Source organism: Colossoma macropomum, unplaced genomic scaffold (genome assembly GCF_904425465.1).
Source record: "Colossoma macropomum unplaced genomic scaffold, Colossoma_macropomum, whole genome shotgun sequence".
Lineage (NCBI taxonomy): Eukaryota > Metazoa > Chordata > Actinopteri > Characiformes > Serrasalmidae > Colossoma > Colossoma macropomum.
In genome coordinates, this window is record NW_023494806.1 from 9,150,512 (window position 1) to 9,169,695 (window position 19,184).

At 39.6% G+C, this 19,184-nt stretch overlaps 1 protein-coding gene across 22 annotated transcripts in view; it reads left to right on the plus strand.

Annotated features, from left to right (window-relative positions):
• Positions 1–19,184, plus strand: part of camk2b1 (calcium/calmodulin-dependent protein kinase (CaM kinase) II beta 1) — a 107,955-nt gene that overhangs the window by 21,075 nt on the left and 67,696 nt on the right. For all 22 annotated transcript variants that reach the window (XM_036598052.1, XM_036598071.1, XM_036598055.1 and 19 more), the window contains exons 3-5: positions 11,230–11,289; positions 11,503–11,557; positions 15,837–15,902. In XM_036598052.1, the coding sequence (XP_036453945.1) occupies positions 11,230–11,289; positions 11,503–11,557; positions 15,837–15,902 (181 nt within the window). The remainder of the gene's footprint in view (positions 1–11,229; positions 11,290–11,502; positions 11,558–15,836; positions 15,903–19,184) is intronic.

Genomic DNA, 19,184 nt, shown 5'->3' on the forward strand with positions numbered 1-19,184 from the left:
GTCGCCCTGTTGCTCAGGCCAAGTTGGAAGGGGAAAATATGAAGCTGGGTGGTAGACACATCACAGTTGTATACTAATGCAGAATTATTTTTATTAATGCAGTGAATGACCTGTCCATGTGAGTACCCTGCGTTCTGTGATTTGTGATTGAATACGAGTTCATTTACATCAGAAGAATTAATGTGTGACTGAATGCTTTGCCATTCAGACTGGGCTAAAGAACAGTATGCACATACAGTGCCTTGCAAAAGTATTTAACCCTCATAAAAGTCAGCAAATTTGTCTAGATTACAAATGACACTGTGATATGTTGTGCTGTGTCATATCTTCTTTTAAAAGACTGAACCTCAGTATTTTTAATGTCAGTGATATTTGTTTAATGTAAGAAAGTTTTATGTTATAAAAAACAAAAATGGTGTTTGTGAAAGTGTTCAACCCCTGTGATGTGGAGATGAAAGACCCTATCGACGCAACCATTACTGTATCGATGCGTGTGTTCTCACAAGCTTATCCAAACATCAGTGTGCCAGTCACATCCTCTCATCCAAGCTGGATGGCACGTGTGTTTGGCTGGGTGGGCTGCCCAGCCTGTTTTATGGTAAGGGAAATGCTGATATTATTGATTAAAAATACAGCATTCACAGAACCTTCTCTAGGAAAAAAAAACACTGGCAAGCATTAGGGCTGTTAAATTTACTTGATTAAAATCATTAATTAAAATGTACCTTCTTGATGAATCAAAAGTGATTAGTTGTCAGTTTGTATGATGATAAAGCAAAATCTTAAATCTCCTACTTTAAAATCTCTCATATGGCAAGAAACCAGAGTCTTGATCGACACACCCTTTTAATGCTATTATAAGTGTTTTTTATTTGTTATTTTTAAGTCTTTTACTTTTTTGAATACTTTTAGCCACTTTTTGTATAATTACATTTTAAGTACGTTCTAGTTTAATTAAAATGTTTAGACTAGAGGCTGAGTTGAGGGACCTCCAAAATAGTTTGAAATTGAAATTTTTGGCCATGGTAAAAAGGGGTTAAGTGCTTCCTAGTTTATACTTTTCCAACAATTTCCAAATATTTAGGAATCTTAGAAACACTCTGCAGGGTTTATTATTGTTCAGTTAAATCCATTTTTGTTGTTTACCATTTTAAAATCTGCTCAATTAAACATTATAATAATCAGTATGTTATTGTATTACTAACATAATCAATAATGACAGCCTTAGCAGAAAGTTGGAACTGATGGAAAAGCTTTTTTGCTAGCTTTGTAGTGTGATTCAGTAGTGTAGCAATTCTGTTGGTATGGAAGCAGCTTCTCCAACCTAGGCTTTAACCTTTATCCCATAGTTGGAGGTCACTGTAAAGGGCCACTGCACCAGAAGCAGTGTGTATAAGCTCCAGCAGAGGATGACCTGGTTTTCTCCACAGCTCGCAGGATGCAGCTGCGCTCCACTCTGGACTGGTGTCCCATTTAGGGTCCTGCATGTGCTAATTGTCCTCATAGATATGTAAAGACCGCACTCTTCCAGGATGTTTTGTTTGATCCCTTGATATTTCTTTCCATCTCAGTTTTCTCCAAACATTCCCATGTGAGTCTCTCCTGTATCACAGGATAGCTACCAGTCTGGGAGGGTGTGGGATGTTATTCGAAAACACATAAGCTACACCCCATACAGCACCCTAGAAAGATTCACCACGCTTAAAGGAGAGCATTTTGCTGCTTACTGTTTGTGACCTACCATGGTTACCACGTGCCCTACTTTACTTCACTTTGCATTACGTTGCACTGTAAGTAAGGCTACGTTCATAACAATGCAGACGTATTTTGGGGCAGAGATAGTCATGAGCGGGAAACTGTCAAACATGAATACAAAGCGTATGGCCGCTGTCCTACCATATATTTTAAGTGCTGCATTGTCCAGCCTTGCATGTCTATTGACAGCAGCGATTAATTTCTCCTTCAGTTAGTTCAACATTAATGCCACTGACTGAAGCCCCACCCACATCATTTCCTGCTGACTGATGCATGGGTGCGTAAGAGCACCTCTGTACCATGTTGTTGATACACCCCTCAGTCTCTTCTGAGCATCTGTCACTTATCATCTTTTGCGGAAGCCACTGTCAGTGATCAAACTTAGGCCTCTGGGAGCATCTGGTCAGAGTGAAGTAGGCGGAGAGGAGGGAGTAAAGATCACTTTGCAAAAGCACAAGCTACTTTGTGATTTTTTTTTAAAATAAAGATTTAGATTTTTTTCTCAGCAAAACCTTGTAGTGTATAATTAGGACTACAGATATTTTAACAACTACAGATATTTTAACACCTCAGTTATCTTCTTAATTGACATGAGTGGTAACTTTCTCCAGTAACTCATTTCAGCAGGGCAGTTTACGTGGTAGCACCTCAGAGAAGCTGCTTAAACAAGAGAACATAAACATGCTTTGGTGACTGCTTAGAAACGTTTTCAGTAGTTATTGGCCTGATTTGGTAGTTTTTAGTAATTCTTGCTGTATGTTTAATAAATCGTTCATTTTCAACCAGTTGCTTCTTTTTAAAATAATAAAGTGGCTAAAGCTTGTTTTGTGAAGTAGCCTAAAGGCTACCGTTACTGAAGCCTATTATTATTATTATTATTATTATGCTATTAAAAATTATGCTCTTATGCTATATAAAAAACTATATTGTAACCACATCATCCACATCTTTCAAGACCTCTTTTTGCGAGGAATCCATTCCATGTGTGGAAGGATGCAGCTTGACTTTCAGTTTGAAAAAACTACAAATGTTGTGAAGCTAGAGGACTAGAGCATGTTTTCTGATGTTTATGTTGTCTAACACGATTGACAGTTGCGATAGATAGAAACTGTCCACGATGCACCGTGCAATCGTGTGTTGGCTCTAGCGTAGCTTGGGTAGTTTCTTTTTTCTCTCCATTAGTCGATCCAGCGTTCTCTCCTGGTGTTTCCTCTTGAATTATGCCAACTTTTCTTCACAGTGGGAGCGCGGCTAGTTCTACACTCATGACAAGCATGCTTAATTCTGACTTGGTGGTGGAAATAGTGTTTGAGCTGAGAGCCCAAGCCAGTGTATGTGGTTTTACTGGTTCTCACAGTACGTGTCCACTCGAGGGCTGTGTTTGTCTGCAACACAAGATGCAAATTAACCTGTCATCGAGTCATGGATTTCAAAAAATTAATAAATAAATAAATTCTTTTCTCGAGCAAGCTACTCTTATAAACTTAAAAATGTGATACTCCGATTCAGAACTGTCTTTTTACTCATCAGAGCTGCAGTGTCAGTGACTTTCTGCCATGTTACTTTTGTCTTTGTATTTGTTTTAGACAGTACAGAATGGGGAACCCAAACATAGCTGTTATTAACTGTCCATGTCGTTCAGGTGAAATTATGTAGGCACCTCATTATTGTGCACGGACAATGAAAAGTTGCTTTTGCCTGATAGGTCAGTGCTGCACGGCTGCCATTTGTGATTTGCACAAAGTTGAAAGCAACCCTATTTTTCAGGCTGCTCGCTATCCCACAATCCCTCATACTAAACACAAAACATACTTTTTTTGCTGCTCTCCATTGAAAATGAATGGGGTGAAGTTTCACATGACGTATTTGTGTGCAGAGCACCATCAGATTTCATTTGTAGAGCTTTGCTGTGGCGTGTGTTTGTCTTATTATAAAGAGTTATTGGTATGTTGATGGATTGGGTGTTAGAGCTTCATTTAGTTGTGCATCTGGTTGTGTGTTTTTTTTTTTTTCCTTTCTGAATTCTGTCCTCATCCTAGCCAGTGGGCCTTCAGCAATGTCTGTGGTGTTTTGAAGGCTTTTTTAATTACCTGAGCTGTTCTGTGGCATTCATTTGTTCTGAAGCACTTCAATTTTCACACCAGGTGATGATAATGCCTTCTCACGTATGTAAAAGCTTGCAGTGGTCACACACACACGCACACACACAGGTTATTTAGTGCTGTTTGGGTTCTGAGGCTGCAGCCGTGGTGTTGCTGTGGATTTTCTCACCCGGTGAACAAATTACTCATGCTCTTTATTCTCTCCCTTCATTCTCTCTGGATTTTCACACTTTCTCTTTCTCCCTCTCTCACTCTGTCTCTGTCTTTCTCTTTTCTCCTCCCTTTCTCTCTGTCACACTCCTCATACTTCTGTCTTAGTCTCCCTGTCTAACCCTGTGTCTCGGTTTGTGCACTGTGTAATGTATTCTTTCACTATATGCTGTGTAGATTCACTCTGGATTTTGTGGGGTTTTATAGTTTCATATTTACACCAAATACTAGACAGAAATAAATTACTGTGCGGTTTCCTCATTGAAACGTGACCAGACTTGCAGGTAGCTATGATATGACATGCCCAGTTTTCATTATAATATTGTGAACTCCTAAGCCGAGTGGTGACGCCAAAATACATTTTGTCTGCACATTCTTGTACTATGTTTATACATCCCGCTCACTCACAGCAGTGAACGTCACACTAACGCGGTGCTGGACAGCATGTATTCCCAGGGCAGCTACAAACAGTGCCCTGCCTTACTGGACCCTTACTAGGGCCCGATGTATGCCCTTTGTACCTTGACTGAGACCAGCTCGGTGAAGCGCTGGATAACCTTTGCATGCTCTGTGCTACTGCCCCCTAGCCCGCCGCTAAGAGAGGCTAGCGTGCTGTGTAGGCGGAGCAAAGCTGTGCTGTGGGCGCTGCAGCACTCTGCGGAGAAAGCAGCTAGCCAGGAGATTCTGATTGTACAGCGGATGAAGCCATGGTTGTGCTTTCAACACAGGCATCGGACGAGGATTTTCTGAACAACTTCCTGTTTTTCTTTAAATGCTGTGTCCACTCACTGTCCACTCTGTTATACACAAATACCTTGTTGGTCTGCCTTGTAGAGAGAGAGTAGCTTATTTGTTGCTGCTCAGTGTCCTTCATCAATGACCTACAGGATTGGATTTTTGGCTGTTGGACTATTCTCAGTCCAGCAGTGACACTGAGGGGTTTAAAAAGTTCAGCAGCTCTGCTGTGTCTGATCCACTCTTTCCAGCACAACACACATTAACACACTACCACTGTGTCAGTGTCCCTGCGGTGCTGAGAATGATGCACCACCCAAATAAATACCTGCTCTGTGGTGGTCCAGTAGTGGTCCTGACCATTTAAGAACAGGGTAAAAGGGGGCTAACAAAGTATGCAGAGAATCAGATGGTCTACAGTCTGTAATTGGAAAACTACAAAGTGCACTTCTATGGTAAAAGGAGCTGATAAAATGGACAATGAGTGTAGATACAAGGGGGTGTGCTTAATGAAGTGAGCCAGTGTAAGCATCCTGATGTTGCTGATTTCTGAAAACCAAGAGGCTCGTATGTGTGTGGTATTATTGGTCATTTTTTACATTTGTCATTTTTTACAAGTGGGCCATTCCACACTAACTCACCTAGTGCCTGGCAGGTCATATCAAAAACGGCAACAGTGTAATCATTTTTTGAGAATTGACTATTTAACATGTTTTTTTAATGATATATGTCCATACTTCTTAATAATAATAATAATAATAATAACAATAACCTTTATTTAAATAACACTTTTCATGCTGGTGGCTGCTCAAAGTGCTTTACAGACATACAAGCTTAACAGTAATACAAGAAATTATGAGTACTAATTGAAAATCATATAAGAAAATGACACAGATCAAATTAAAAAGATAAATACCAAGAGACGTAGAGTTTTAATTAAATGCTGTAAATGTAAATGTAAATGTGCTGGAACATAAACAGATAGACACTCTCTGATGTAAGCAGTGCTTTAAGGTTATTTAGAGCCTTAAAATCTATTAGCAGAACTTTAAAGTCTATCCTGAAAGATACAGGTCGCCAGAACTGTCTTTTGAAGCGGGAGTGATGTGATCTCTCTGTTTTGTTTTTGTTAGGATGCATACTGCTGCATTTTGTTGTAGAGGATGTATTGTTTTCTTAGGAAGCCCAGTAAAAAAGCGTTACAGTAATCAAGTCTGCTTTTAACAAATGCATGAACAAGTTTCTCTGCGTTGCTCTGAGATAGAAAAGGCCAAACTTTTTGTTTCTCAAATGATAGAAAGCTACTTAAGTGATATATTATTATTATTATTATATTTTCCAATATGTTAAATATAGCAAATAAATAGAAATTGTGTGCTAAAATTTGCAGGAAATTGCAGAAAATGTAAGTGTGTTCTTTGTAGAGCCAATTTTAACTTATTTTCACAATCAACAGAACATGTAATGTGACTTTTGCTTACGTCTGCATGTGATGTGATTTGCCAGGCCCTAGGCAAGTTGCTGTGGAATAACCCAAGGGTAAATGCTTAAATATTGTGTGCATGTAATAATATAGGGAAAAAGAGCAGATTGAGGAGTTTTTCTCAGGCTGTGAGGCTATTACAGAGACTGTTGGTATGGACTGTAGCAGGCATTAGTGCTGGGCCCTGGGCACTGGCCACATGTGGCTCAACTGGACCAGATGGACCTCTGACGGCCTCGATTGGCTCCAACGCCACTATGTACGGACAGGGTGGGGGTGGACTGCGTGTGGTCAGCTCCGCATCAGGCCTGCTACTACCGTCTGGCTCTGTAACAAGCAGATTTCAAATACGAGGGATTAGAGCCGATGTAGGCTATACGCACGCCCACATCACATACTCTCACGTGCACGCAAACACACACGCTCACGTCACGATCACTGGGCAGAGATCAGCTGGAGGTGAAAGAGTGGGAGAGCAGTGATGATTTATACACGAGTGAGTGCAGTAAGCAGGCAGAGATATGGGCAGGAGGCTAAAACACTGAGCGTTTCTCACTGAATACTTATAGTTTAGTGCTCATCTGAGTCACTTACATTTACTGTCTTATAACAACTCAAAGCCGCACTACGTAAGGCCTTATTCACACATGCTAACTCTGCGTTGCGTGAGTGACACGGCAGCGTGAGCACTACAGCTGGAACACACTGGCCTTTTATACATAGTGTTTAAGCTGCAGAGCAGAGCAGCGAGAAAGTTATACAGACGTTCCTTTTTCCAGATGGATAAATGGTCACATCAGTCACTCTGCTCAACAACAATATAGTTTATAAAAGTCTACTGTATATTTGTTTGTCTTCGACAGCTTTCTGACTTGAGATTAGGCAAAAGTTTAACCCTGGTAGACCAACCAGGAAATCTGTTTGCAGCACAGAATGTTTAACTGGTATTTTGTTATAGATTAAATAAAAATTAAAAAAAAGCTTTTAAGTTTGTATAGTTTTCTGTTTAATTTTCACTGATTTTCATGGCTTATTTTAGTGTGTTTTGTTGCATGATTGTGCAGAAAAAAGAGTGCCTGGTCTATTCTTTAAACACTGCACCGCTTCAGTGCGGCGTCTGGGACGCTCTGCTGCTTCGCACATGCAGTCTGTGTGAAAGCGCTGACCAGTTAACATGGGCGCCAAAATGAAAAGCATGACTTTTCACGTCGCTCACAAATGCAGATGCAGTATGTGTGAATAAGGCCTAAGATCTTTGTTAGAATTGAGTCAGCGTTGGGTCAGATTTGACAGGTGTTTTTCAGACCACGTTGTATGTCTTTACATATTAACGTCACATGCAAAGGTACGGCTCAGTGTTTAGGTCTCAAATGCAAAGTCAACATTATATTGTTCAAGATATGATGACAATAGTAGAAAATCTTCTTACATCCTTGGAAGACACTTCCTTCACTAAGCCACCAAGATTTCTTACTCTTTCAGTGTGATCACAATCATTGGATTCATCCACTCAGGGAAGAGGCCCAAAGCACAACTGATGTACCTTTTTAGGCCATGCATATGTTGCAGGCACCACCAAAATACCCATGCACACATACTTGTGGGGAAATTATTTATAAATATATTTAAAAAAGTTATATTTCTAACTACAGATCAGTGTCTAAAGGAAAAAACAATATAAAGTGTCTTGGTAAGCTTTTGACCCACCACAAGCAACCAGAACATCTTCACTGTGCTTTGGACGTAGATTTAATGGCGCTGTACTAGAAAGATGGGCACTGTTATTCCAAAAGATAGTAATTTTTTGCTTGAGGTGGTGGAGAGTGTTGTCTAACACTTTGGTCCAAAACATCTCACAGGTGTTCAGCTGGGTTGAGATCTGGTGATTGTGACGCTCGTAGCATATGATTATGTCATTTTAATACTCATCAAATCATTCAGTGACCCCTTGCACCTTGTGAGTGGGAGCATTGTCAGCCTTGAAGAGACCACTCCCATCAGGATAGAAATGTGTCATTATAGGATAAAGGTGATTGGTCAGAGTAACTTTCTATTGATATGCAGTGATCCTTCCCTTTCAGGGGACAAGTGGGCCCAAAACATGCCACCAAAGTGTCCCTCACAGCAAAACAGCCACCGGACTCCTTACTGTAGGGGTCGAGCATTCAGCCCTGTATCATTCTCTTGTACGCCCGCACATGCATTCGCCCACCTGTGGAGGAGATTGTGACGATTGACTCATCTGACCGTATCCCTTTTTTCCACATCTCTGTAAATGAATGCCTATGGATTTTACATCACTGAACTCTCAAGTGGTCATTTGTCTTCGTAATGAGGGGTTTATACACTGCAGTCCTACTATAATATTTCTCTCTGTGTAGGTGTGGACAGACTGTTCTTGCTGACACAGTCTGATCACGTCCCACACTGACATTCTCAGTCACCTGAGAAACGCTTGCTTTTCTGTTTTTCCTTTTATATCCAACTAATGCACAGGCATCATGTATCATGTATATCATGTATAAAAACATGTATGTATATAAACACACTTTAGTTACGCAGATGGCATTAGAAACTAATGCTATTACTGGTCTTATATTATCAGTGCAATGTGCCAACCCACTTTGCCTCAAGCTGTGGCATTTTTACATATATCTGCCAGCCAAAGAAACTTGCTTGTCTTGTATTGTGTTCTTTCTCTCTCTCTCTTTCCTCCCTCTCTCTCTTCATCCCTCTTTCTCCCTCTCTCCTCTCTCCTCTCTCCCTCTCTCTCTCCCTTCCTCTCCCTCTTTTTCTCTGGTTTTCTCATGTTCTCTGTGTCTTGTGTTTGCTCCATCATAATTAAGCTAGATCATTTTTTATCTGGACTCTCAGCTCAGTTCGGAATGCTTTACTGGCAAACTGACCAGCTGATGTTGAAGTCATCATGATGTTATGCAGGTTATATGTGAGGAACGGAGAGAACAGTTCTCTCTGTGTGTGCGGTAGATGTAGCCTGGGCTGGGTGGTGTCTTGTGACCTTTTCCTTCCTGTAGGATTAATATAATACACTCATTCTCCTTCAGACACAAAGCCCTGTCACTGCAGCACATTCCATTAGTCAGTTCATCCACTGACAGCTCTCTCTGCTCTTATGAAGACTGACATTACTATGAGCGTTTATGTCTGTCTTGCTTTATTAATGTTGTGCCCTTTAAGACCGCAACAGATAGTGGTGCAGCACACTGTGCAGTACCTGTTTTGGTACTGTTTCTTATGGGAGGATCTGTTTATTTAATAGCCCAAGTCAGGGTTGTTGTGATACCAAAATTTAGACTTGGATACTGATACCAAATGTTGTATCATGATGCCCAATAGCAAAACAGTACTAAGCAACTGAAGATGATAAATTGATGTTATTAAAATGAATTCATAAATTATTGTGAATTTGGCACTCAGTCAGCCCAAAACTCTTCAAATGTTAAGTGAATCAAAGTAACTAATTCAAAGCCTCTTTCAAGTGAAGATTAACAGTGAGACAAAGGTGTACACTACAGCCCAACGTTCATAACACTGTGTTTAATACAAAAACGAAATAAGGTGACGCTGCAGAGTAAAATTCTTCATCTGTATGTTTCAGATATGCTAATGAGGCTGTCTTTGCCTATCTGGGAAAATTAGCATGCTCAGTTTGATTAACTTACAGGCAGTACTTACAGGCATACAGTGCACATGTGCCATGTTAGTCATATTTTTAAGACTTTTTAAGTTAATTTAAATAAAGAATTTAGGGTACTCAAAGTTAGAGTATTGAATTGTTTACCATGTTTTGTTTGTTTCCTATATCTAGAAAGTAACTTTCTATATATTATGGAACACTAGTGATAATCTTGATAATGTCCCTGTTATAGTTACAGCGATTTGTATTAGTCTTTTTGTGAAAAAGGCTAAATACAGCAATAATAAGCAATATTATTCGCTCTTTAATGCGCCAAACTGGCATTTTAATAATAATCAATTAGAAGCAACTGTCAATTTAACGCAAAGAGTCATGCATAATTATGCTACGATATTTTGTTATGGGTGTAGCAGCAGCATTTAAAAACACAGATTGTGCACAATAAAAATAACAAATTAGCAGCGGTCAGGGTTGGGAGGTATAACAGTTAAAGGGACACTGTGGCATTTAAAAATGATGCCGGTATTTAACAATGATACCAGTATTTCAAAATTATGGTCAGTCAGATTTCTATTCCGCGTAGCCACATAAAACCATTTATATTTTAGAAAGGCTCACTAATTGGTGGTTGTAAAATCAGAGCCAGGAAAATCCCAGGCACCAGACACTTGACTTTTGCGCTCTTTATCATCTACACTTGTTTCAGCAGAGCACTAGTTAGTTAGAATCAAACCTTTACTGTGGTGTGTGTCACTGTTTGTACCTGTAGGCTGCTCGCTAAGCTAACGTTAAGTTAGCCGATCAAGCTACAGATCCAAACACCCCAGAACAGGTTTAATTTCGTCTTGCTCGACTCTCTCAGGTTCTGGACGTTACCATCTTAGCTTGTCTTGGGCCTTTTTTTGTAACAGAATCAGAGATGTTATCTGCGCTGTTATCGTGCTAGCTAAGCTAATGTTAAGCTGCTTCCCAACCCGGGAAAACTAATACTGTGGAAAGGTCTTTGTCGTCCCCTCTGGCACAACTGGAAACTGTCCTAGATATACTGAATTTGCTACTGTGTGATGCATGTGGTTTTAAATGATAAGACAGTATAGAGCTTATCAATAATTTTGTCCTGATTTATCTGCTTACCAAAATTGCTAATCATCCCAGCCCTAGTTATTTCTGAGATTCCTACTTTTTGACTCTCGTCACGTGAGTTAACTGTACCATCTCATTAACATCCCAAACTGTTGTCTTGCCTGCTTTAATGCATTCGTTTATGTGTGTCTGTTTTTTTCCAGATCATCAGAAGCTTGAGAGAGAGGCTCGAATCTGTCGACTGCTCAAGCACCCAAATATTGGTGAGTCTTATTCCTAATAATGATGCCATGTAAAAGTTTGAGAAAACATAAATTGTCCAAATTGCATGAACGTTCCCAATTATAGATTTAAAACTGATTTGATGGGCTTATTAAAGCTTGACTACAGCAATACAACCTCAGCCCAGCTCATACTATTGCGTGAAATGAGTTGTGTCTGTAATGAAATCTGCGATTTTCTCCCTCTTATTACAGTTCGACTTCATGACAGCATATCAGAGGAAGGCTTCCACTACTTGCTGTTTGACTTGTAAGTGTGTGTTCCTTTAGTGTTAAGACTCTTGGCATTCAACTCTTGACCGCTCAATGTAAGCTGTGCATTGTTCTGTCTCACACCTCCTCACTGAGGGCTTCCTTCTGAAGACTGTCTGATGTCTTTGGTGGAGATGTTTTTCTCTTATGACTCTCATGTTATTGTACTCTTTTTGAGCATGAAAGTGGAAGCAGGGATGAGTCAGAATTTTTGAGAAATCAATAGAAGCAACTGAGGCATCGTGGTTCAAATGTCACATCGGGGAATCAAAGTGTTGAGGTTAAAAAAGGAATGGTAAGCGCGAGGGGAAGTGGCGCACTAAACCTCAGCCAACTGCAGAGTGGAAGGTCAAGTAGTTGCCGCTTTATGTAGAGCCGCCGTAGGTTCATTCTAGGCCTATACTTGAGCTCACTTCAGGCAGTAGCATATAATTCAGCCTGTTTATGTGTTGACTACTTCACCACACAAACTATATTCAGTCTGTTTTGAGAAATAAATGTAACTGCTAACCCTAACAGTCTCATTTTCAGTGACTTAGGGCCAATCACGTTTCCTGTTTTTATCCCTACCCCTTGTTTTTGAGTGTCACCTTGCCCCTTGGAACTGAGTTAAAAGGTATAGTGGTTGAAATCGTCCTCTACAAAATGGGACAACCCTCAAATAAAAAAGAACATTACTTCATTAACAGGCTACTAGTGGTGCTCTGTAGGCGACCCTGCCGGTCTGCAGTGATAGCAGAGGGGTAAGGGCTAAGTGGTAGGGGCGAGGGGTGAAGTGCGATTGGGCCTTTGTCCCCTTTAATTCATTAAAACTGGATCAGCATGTGGAATCATAGCGATCTTTGCACTACCGTGTTTTCTACCACTGTGTAAAAGAACCTCCATGCTGCCTCTATTGTTGGATGCATGCATGATAAATCACATTTTTATCACTATCGCAATATGAATTTCCATGATAAATGTATCATTAAGGGCTGCAATGACAGATCAAATTACCTCATACAAGCAGTGCCAGAGAGACTTCATGATGCTCCCACAATGTAATGACGCACTCAGTATCGTGTTTTAGGTGTGTGAGGTAGTAATAGTTACTTTCACAACAAACATAGTTAATAACTGCACAAAAAATAAATATATAAACAAGAATATTTATTTGTTCTTCTGTATCTATATAAAAAAATAAATTAATATTCATTATATAGCTTTTGTTATGAAGCTGTTTTAGTATTTGTTTTTATTCTGCACAATAAAGAGTGATGCTTTTTGTAATTTTGTGTTTTGCTATTTGCACAAAGGAGAGCTTGTTTAGTTCGATTTCTGTTTACACATCCAGCAAAAGGGCTGCACTTTTGTCACATCCACTCAGCATCACATTATTTTAAGAATAATTTATTGCTTATGATATTGTTATTGTGATATCCGACAGCTTTATCAAACATCACATATTGTGTCCATGTCATGCAGCCCTAATCTGCACACATTCAGAACACAGTTCACATCGCTGTGGAAACCCTTATTATTGATTTGTTTCAGAGTAGCAGCTAAAAGTGGCTGAAGTGTGCGAAGTATATTCCGATTCAAATGTTTGCTTGTTTAAATAGTGGTAGGAGAGGTGAGCCAGCAACTGAAAGATTGTGTGTTCAAATGACAGAATTGACAGGGTGTACCTGGTTGTGCCCTTGGGCAAGACACTTCACCCCCCACTGCCCCAGACAGCGCTGCTCTGCTGACAACGCTGTGCTGCTCCCAGAATTGGGCATATGTAGACAGCAAAATGACAAATTTGTGTGGCAAAAAAAATGCTAACATAATTGTGAAATCACATTAGTGAAGTACACCGGTGAGCCAAACCTTTATGACCAGGCTAATATGCATTTTTTCCTTCGTGTGCTGCCAAAACAGCTCGGACCCACCGAGGCATGCCCCCCTACAAGACATCTAAAGGTGTTCTGTGGTATCTGGCACCGAGATTTGTCAGTGCACTGCAGTACACTATATTGTTATATGCGCATTTCTTCATTCTATATTAAAACCAAAGCAAGAAACTCTAAGTTACGAATATGAATAGCCTCACTAACATGGTTGATTAATCTCTACACTGACTAAACGAAATCCTAGCAACGTCTTTAAGGAGGCTAGCTTTACATGCTGTGTTTTCTGTCATGTTGAATGCACCAGTTGCTTAGAGTTGCATAGATTCCTGGAGCGTTCTCTCCCACAGCCGCAGTAATCCTCAGCTCAACCATTTTGTTACATCTCGTCTTTCTGACGCAGCGGAATGTGCTAGAATGTGCTGTTGAAGACGTTGAGATTCCCTGAGAATCGTCATGCTAGATTCTTGTTTCCATGGAAATGATGCCGGGCTGTTGGGTATGGTGTGTGTCTGTGGCTGTGTTCACATTACAAACCTTGTTGCTAGATGCATTTTTTTGCTCAGATTTGATCTTTCTTGATGGTTCAGATGACCCATATCTGCCACTGGTGTGAAAAGACCTCTGGCCTAGAAGGACAGCTGCTGATCCACTGTCCAAACTGAATGCTGACCACAGTGACAAATGCATGCATAGTAAAGTGTGATGTTAATTCAGATGCGTTTTATTGTGTCGTGGGAAGCAAATATGGCCATACATGTTGATATTCAGTTAAGCTTTTGCTGTACATTCAGTATTTCTGTTGATTGTTTCCTCGTATTATTTTCATTAAATACACAGTTGTTACTGACTGGAGGGAAGTTGCTGTCAGAAAATATACAATACTGTGCAAAAGTTGTTCATTTATTTCATTTCCAGTCTAAACGATCGTTAAGTACGAGTTATTCATTTTAGGAAAAAAGAAGAAAAAAGGAGAAAACACGTTTAAAAATGACATATGAGCCTCAACAACTAGATATAATATCATTTTTTAAAATTTTTTTAGTGTGTCCACCCTTTGCCTTTATTACAGCTTCCATTTTTTCAGGAGACTTGCTTTCAGTTTTACAAAGAAATCTGCAAGGATATTAATCCACACCTTCACAGTTCAGTCTTTGAAGAAAACTAACCCAGCATAACCAAAAGCTAGCAAGCTAGACCACCTGTCTGCAGCTGCCTGTCGCCTGTTCATTCATTTATCCAGACACGAACTTTGTTTTTTCGTCCATTCCTTCATTCATGCGTTGCTTCGTCCATCTGTTTGTTTGTTCATCTGTGTGTTAATTCATCTGTTTGTTTGTTTGTTTGTCTGTCCATCTACGTCTGTTCGTCAGTGACTTTTTTCATCCGGCTACCGTCACATAAAGGTTGAATGATGATTTTGGTTCTGTATGAGGGGGCGGAGCAGGCTAGGAGTGTTGGACAGAGAGCTGTCAATCAAGCTGCTCATTAGCCATGCCCACACAGTTAGGTCTAATCAGTGGTTTTAAGCTGTGTTTTAGCATATTTATATCTTCTGTTTTAATATAACACTCAAGTTTATTATCATACAAACGTTTTTAATATTTTCTCTGTGTTCCTTGGGGCTTTAAGTTCTGTTTGTCTGATGGGAACAGTTTTAGTGGTCTACCAGGGGCATGTTCAATTTCAAAACGTTGTGCACTGGGTTTCTGGGTTAAACAGCAAAACAGTGTGCAACGGGCTTTAAGGAACGCTTTCTCTTGTTTGTATATATAAACCCCACTGTATTAGAAAGACACAATGGATTCTAATAAAGTCCTCTGCAGTGGAGCCTCTGCAGCTTGGTGTACAATTGAAACAACTGAAGACGTTAGAAGACATATTTTGAAGTATTAAACACCCATTTAAACCTATTTCATCAGGCTCCGAAAATTCTTCGAGAAGAATGCCAAGAATGTCTTCTCAGCTGCCATAGTTGCAGTGCTTCTGTAACACAACAGAGTGTCCAGCGTGCCACCGTTTCCCTTTAAATAAACATTTTGCTACGTCTTGTCTGGTTTGAACACAGCCCTGGTCTTGCATGATTCTTAGGAGTCCCATTTTCTCTTTAATTTTAATCATTTTAATCATTTTTTCTCTTTAACTTTTATCATTTTTTCATTCTAAATTTTGAAACGAAGAGTGGTCTCTGACTTTTGCACAGTGCTGTATTTTTTTAATGTTATGTAACCCTTGGTAAGCATTTTTTCTCCCATTCCCGCAGTTAACCAAATATCAATTCAGCAATGAATATGTGCTATTTAACCCTGTAATGTGAACTTAGTCTGTGTGTGTGTGTGTGTGTGGTGTATGCTGGAAGTGTGAGTGAGTGAGCTGATGATAACCTGCTCTTCCTGTCTTCTGCAGGGTGACGGGGGGAGAGCTGTTTGAAGACATCGTAGCCAGAGAGTACTACAGTGAGGCTGACGCCAGGTATGCAACCCATCCTTGCACTTGTCTTTTTCTGTGCATTTTCTGCTGTCGTGACCCCCCCCCCTCTTCCTCTCTGTCTCTCTTTCTCTCCTCTTGTTTCCCCTTGTTTTCTCTCCTCCATCATTCACCCGGGTTGATCTTCACCCCCACTTGCACACATTGTACTGTTTTACATGTGTTAGCTGCGTCAGTGTTTGGATGTGCTTTTTTGGAAAGCTTCCTCCACAGGCTAAAACACTGATCTCATTCACGTACAGAGACACTTAGTGGTTTAAAGGGGCCATATCCTACATTTATTCTTGTATTTTATTTCTTGTGTGCTTTGTGTATGTGTCAAAAATGTTCCAAGAATCAATTTTACATGATTTTCTCTTTATTCCTCATAAGCAGGCTGTTTTTGGTTACTGTGCCTTTAAGACTCTCTCTCTCTCTCTCTCTCTCTATATATATATATATATATATATATATATATGATCTCTGTTCTGTTGGCTGCCCTGTATTGTACCTCATAACATCAGTGTAAATGAGCAGGCTAAACTGCTGTAGGCTGAATAGGTGGGGATGTGACTTCACAAAATAAAGAACTTAAATTTGTGTTTTTGCAGCTTAGTTTCCAAATATGGACTTAAATGACGTTTTATGCCATATCAGACTTTTTTTATTTTCACATGATATGGGCCCTTTAAAGCAGTAGTATAATTTGAAAGAAGGACATTTGTGTTTTTACACATCATAGGTAGTTTACATGAGATCCCAACAAGTGTTTGAACGAGCAGACAGTGGCAGAATCATGGACTGAACTGCGCTGTATTTGAATGTTTAGCCTCTCATGTTTTTAATTTTTCAATCTCTCTTTCTTTCTTGATCTTAACCGATCTTTCTCTTTCCTCTCCACCTCATCTTTTCAGCCATCTCACTTACAGCAAACACACACATACGTACACACGTAATGCTATTCTTCAGCTCAAGAAAGAGATTGCGATTCACTTATCCATGCTCCACCCACAAATGCGTCCTTTCTTAGTGACTGAGGTTGGAAAAGCTTTACTGAATGTTGACACACTCCCAACAGGGTTCAACATTAACTTGTTCCCCAACATTTCTGATCGGGCAACTGAACTGAAAGTTTACTGTCCCTAAAAGATTTCAAGCTCTCCTGAGTAAATTTTGATTCAGTTTTTTTTTCAATCTTCTCACTGTTTTATGTACCTTACATGGCGCTTGAACGATGCCTTACACTGCAAATGATTACTAGCTAGACATTTGGCAGTTGGCTACATCTAACTTGATGCTCAACTAACCTAATACATTTATTCTGGAATTTAAATTTGCTATGTAACAAGTTTCAAGTTAAAAATGTTATCAAGGTGGGCTGTATTGTTGTAGTTGATTGAAACAGCAATTTGGAAACATCAGTGCCTTTGCCACCGTGCTAAAATTAGTTTGTTTACACATTAAAAAAAGAACTACACCCGATCTGTCCTACCAGTGTGACCTTTCACACACATACCAAATAAATGTCATTTGATTAATAATGCATAATTGAGATACTTGGACAAAGACTGAGTTTGCTGCAGTTTCTCATTAGATTAAGTAGAATGTTTACCAAGAGCCTGTAAAGCTTGTGCAACCTCAGCACATTTGTAGGCAGAGCTTGGATTGGTCTCTTCTAGTGACTCCCGTACTCTGCTATTGAATGATAGCGTATGTATGTGTGTGTGTATATGTGTGTTTGTGTGTGTGTGTGTGTGTGTATGTTAGGGCTGCACTACATATGGTTTGTTAAATGCTATTGTGATATTGGGTCTTATAATATTGATGTCACAGAAGGGAGCGATATGCAAATGCACAACATTTTAGTAACAAAACAAATTATAGTGTCATAAAATGGCATTTTAAATTTGAATCCTACATGCCTTCTTTATTTGTAAACTGTTTTGAGTTTTTTGGCAACTCAACTCACCACAAACATTGCAATTTGCCCCCCCCAAGACAAAAAGTTTTGGCACTCCTTTAGCGTGGAGTGATCCTGACCATTCACAGTTCCAGATGAGCTTTTCTATGGGTGTTTTAATGAATCATGGAATCCATGTAATACAGCAAAAGTAAAGTATGTTGGTCAGTCATGTTTTACCATGTGTTGATGTCTTACCATGCATCTGATGCTTAGATTTGTCTGATAATTCAAACCAATATGTGATGATGCATTTATTGTATTCTAGAAAAGCAGAATGTTTAGATGCTGCTGGGCTACTGAGATAAAATATCTGCATTCATTCACTTTACTGCAATGGTGAAGTTTGTAACAGTATAAATAAAAATGTTATATTTATCCATAATGCTAGTCCAGGTGAATCGTGCCCTGACTTCTACGTTTTATGTGTTTTAGCATCAACAGATATGTGCACAAAAAATTATTGTGTTTCAGCATCTGCCTAGAATTCCAATATCAACGCATTTCTATTACAGGGAATATAACAGTCGTACTTTGAGCTGTCAGTATTGTTTATATTGTGTAATCTACTGATTATGATTAATTAAGTGATAGAGTTAGAGACTCATTCTTCACTCTTTTAAACAAAATGTTTCATCATAAAAGCTGGGGAAAATGACAACTACGGCTTTATAATTACCTGCGGATACTACGCTCATCATTCAACTAGCGAACTAATCACTTAGCCAATTTATGAGAATGTAAATTTTAATAAATGATTTTTAATTGAGTTATCGAATAATTGCATAATGTGATTAGAACTGTAATCTGTAACAAAACTGTCATAATGCCAGTGTTTTGTCCATGTTGTGCAGCCCTAGTGTGTGTGTATGTGTGTGTGTGTGTGTGTAAATGCTAGCATATGCTCGTGGGCCTGTGTGCGTATTTTATCAGTTGCGTGTGTTGGGTGTGTGAGTGGATAGTGTGGGTGTGTGTGCTTTTCCTTATCACCCTTCTGTTAAGAGCCTCATGTTGACAACTGACCATTACAGCTGACAATAGATTGTGTGTGTGGTGAGTATCATGTGAAAGTGTGTGCTGGCTGGTTTGATTTGTTCCAAGCCAGTTCACATCGAGAGTTTTGATGTCCTCTGTAGTCCGACAGCAGTTTTATAGAGGCAGCAATGAGTGCTGACTGTGAGACAGAAGCAGTGTTTACATGCACACCAGTGGTTTATCATTAGTACATCTGCGACTGCAAGTCTTACTGTGTAAACAGGGCTGTTTGGTTATCGCCAGGGCTGTGACAGTATGTTTATCTTCAGTCTTGATAAGATTTTTGATTGTCA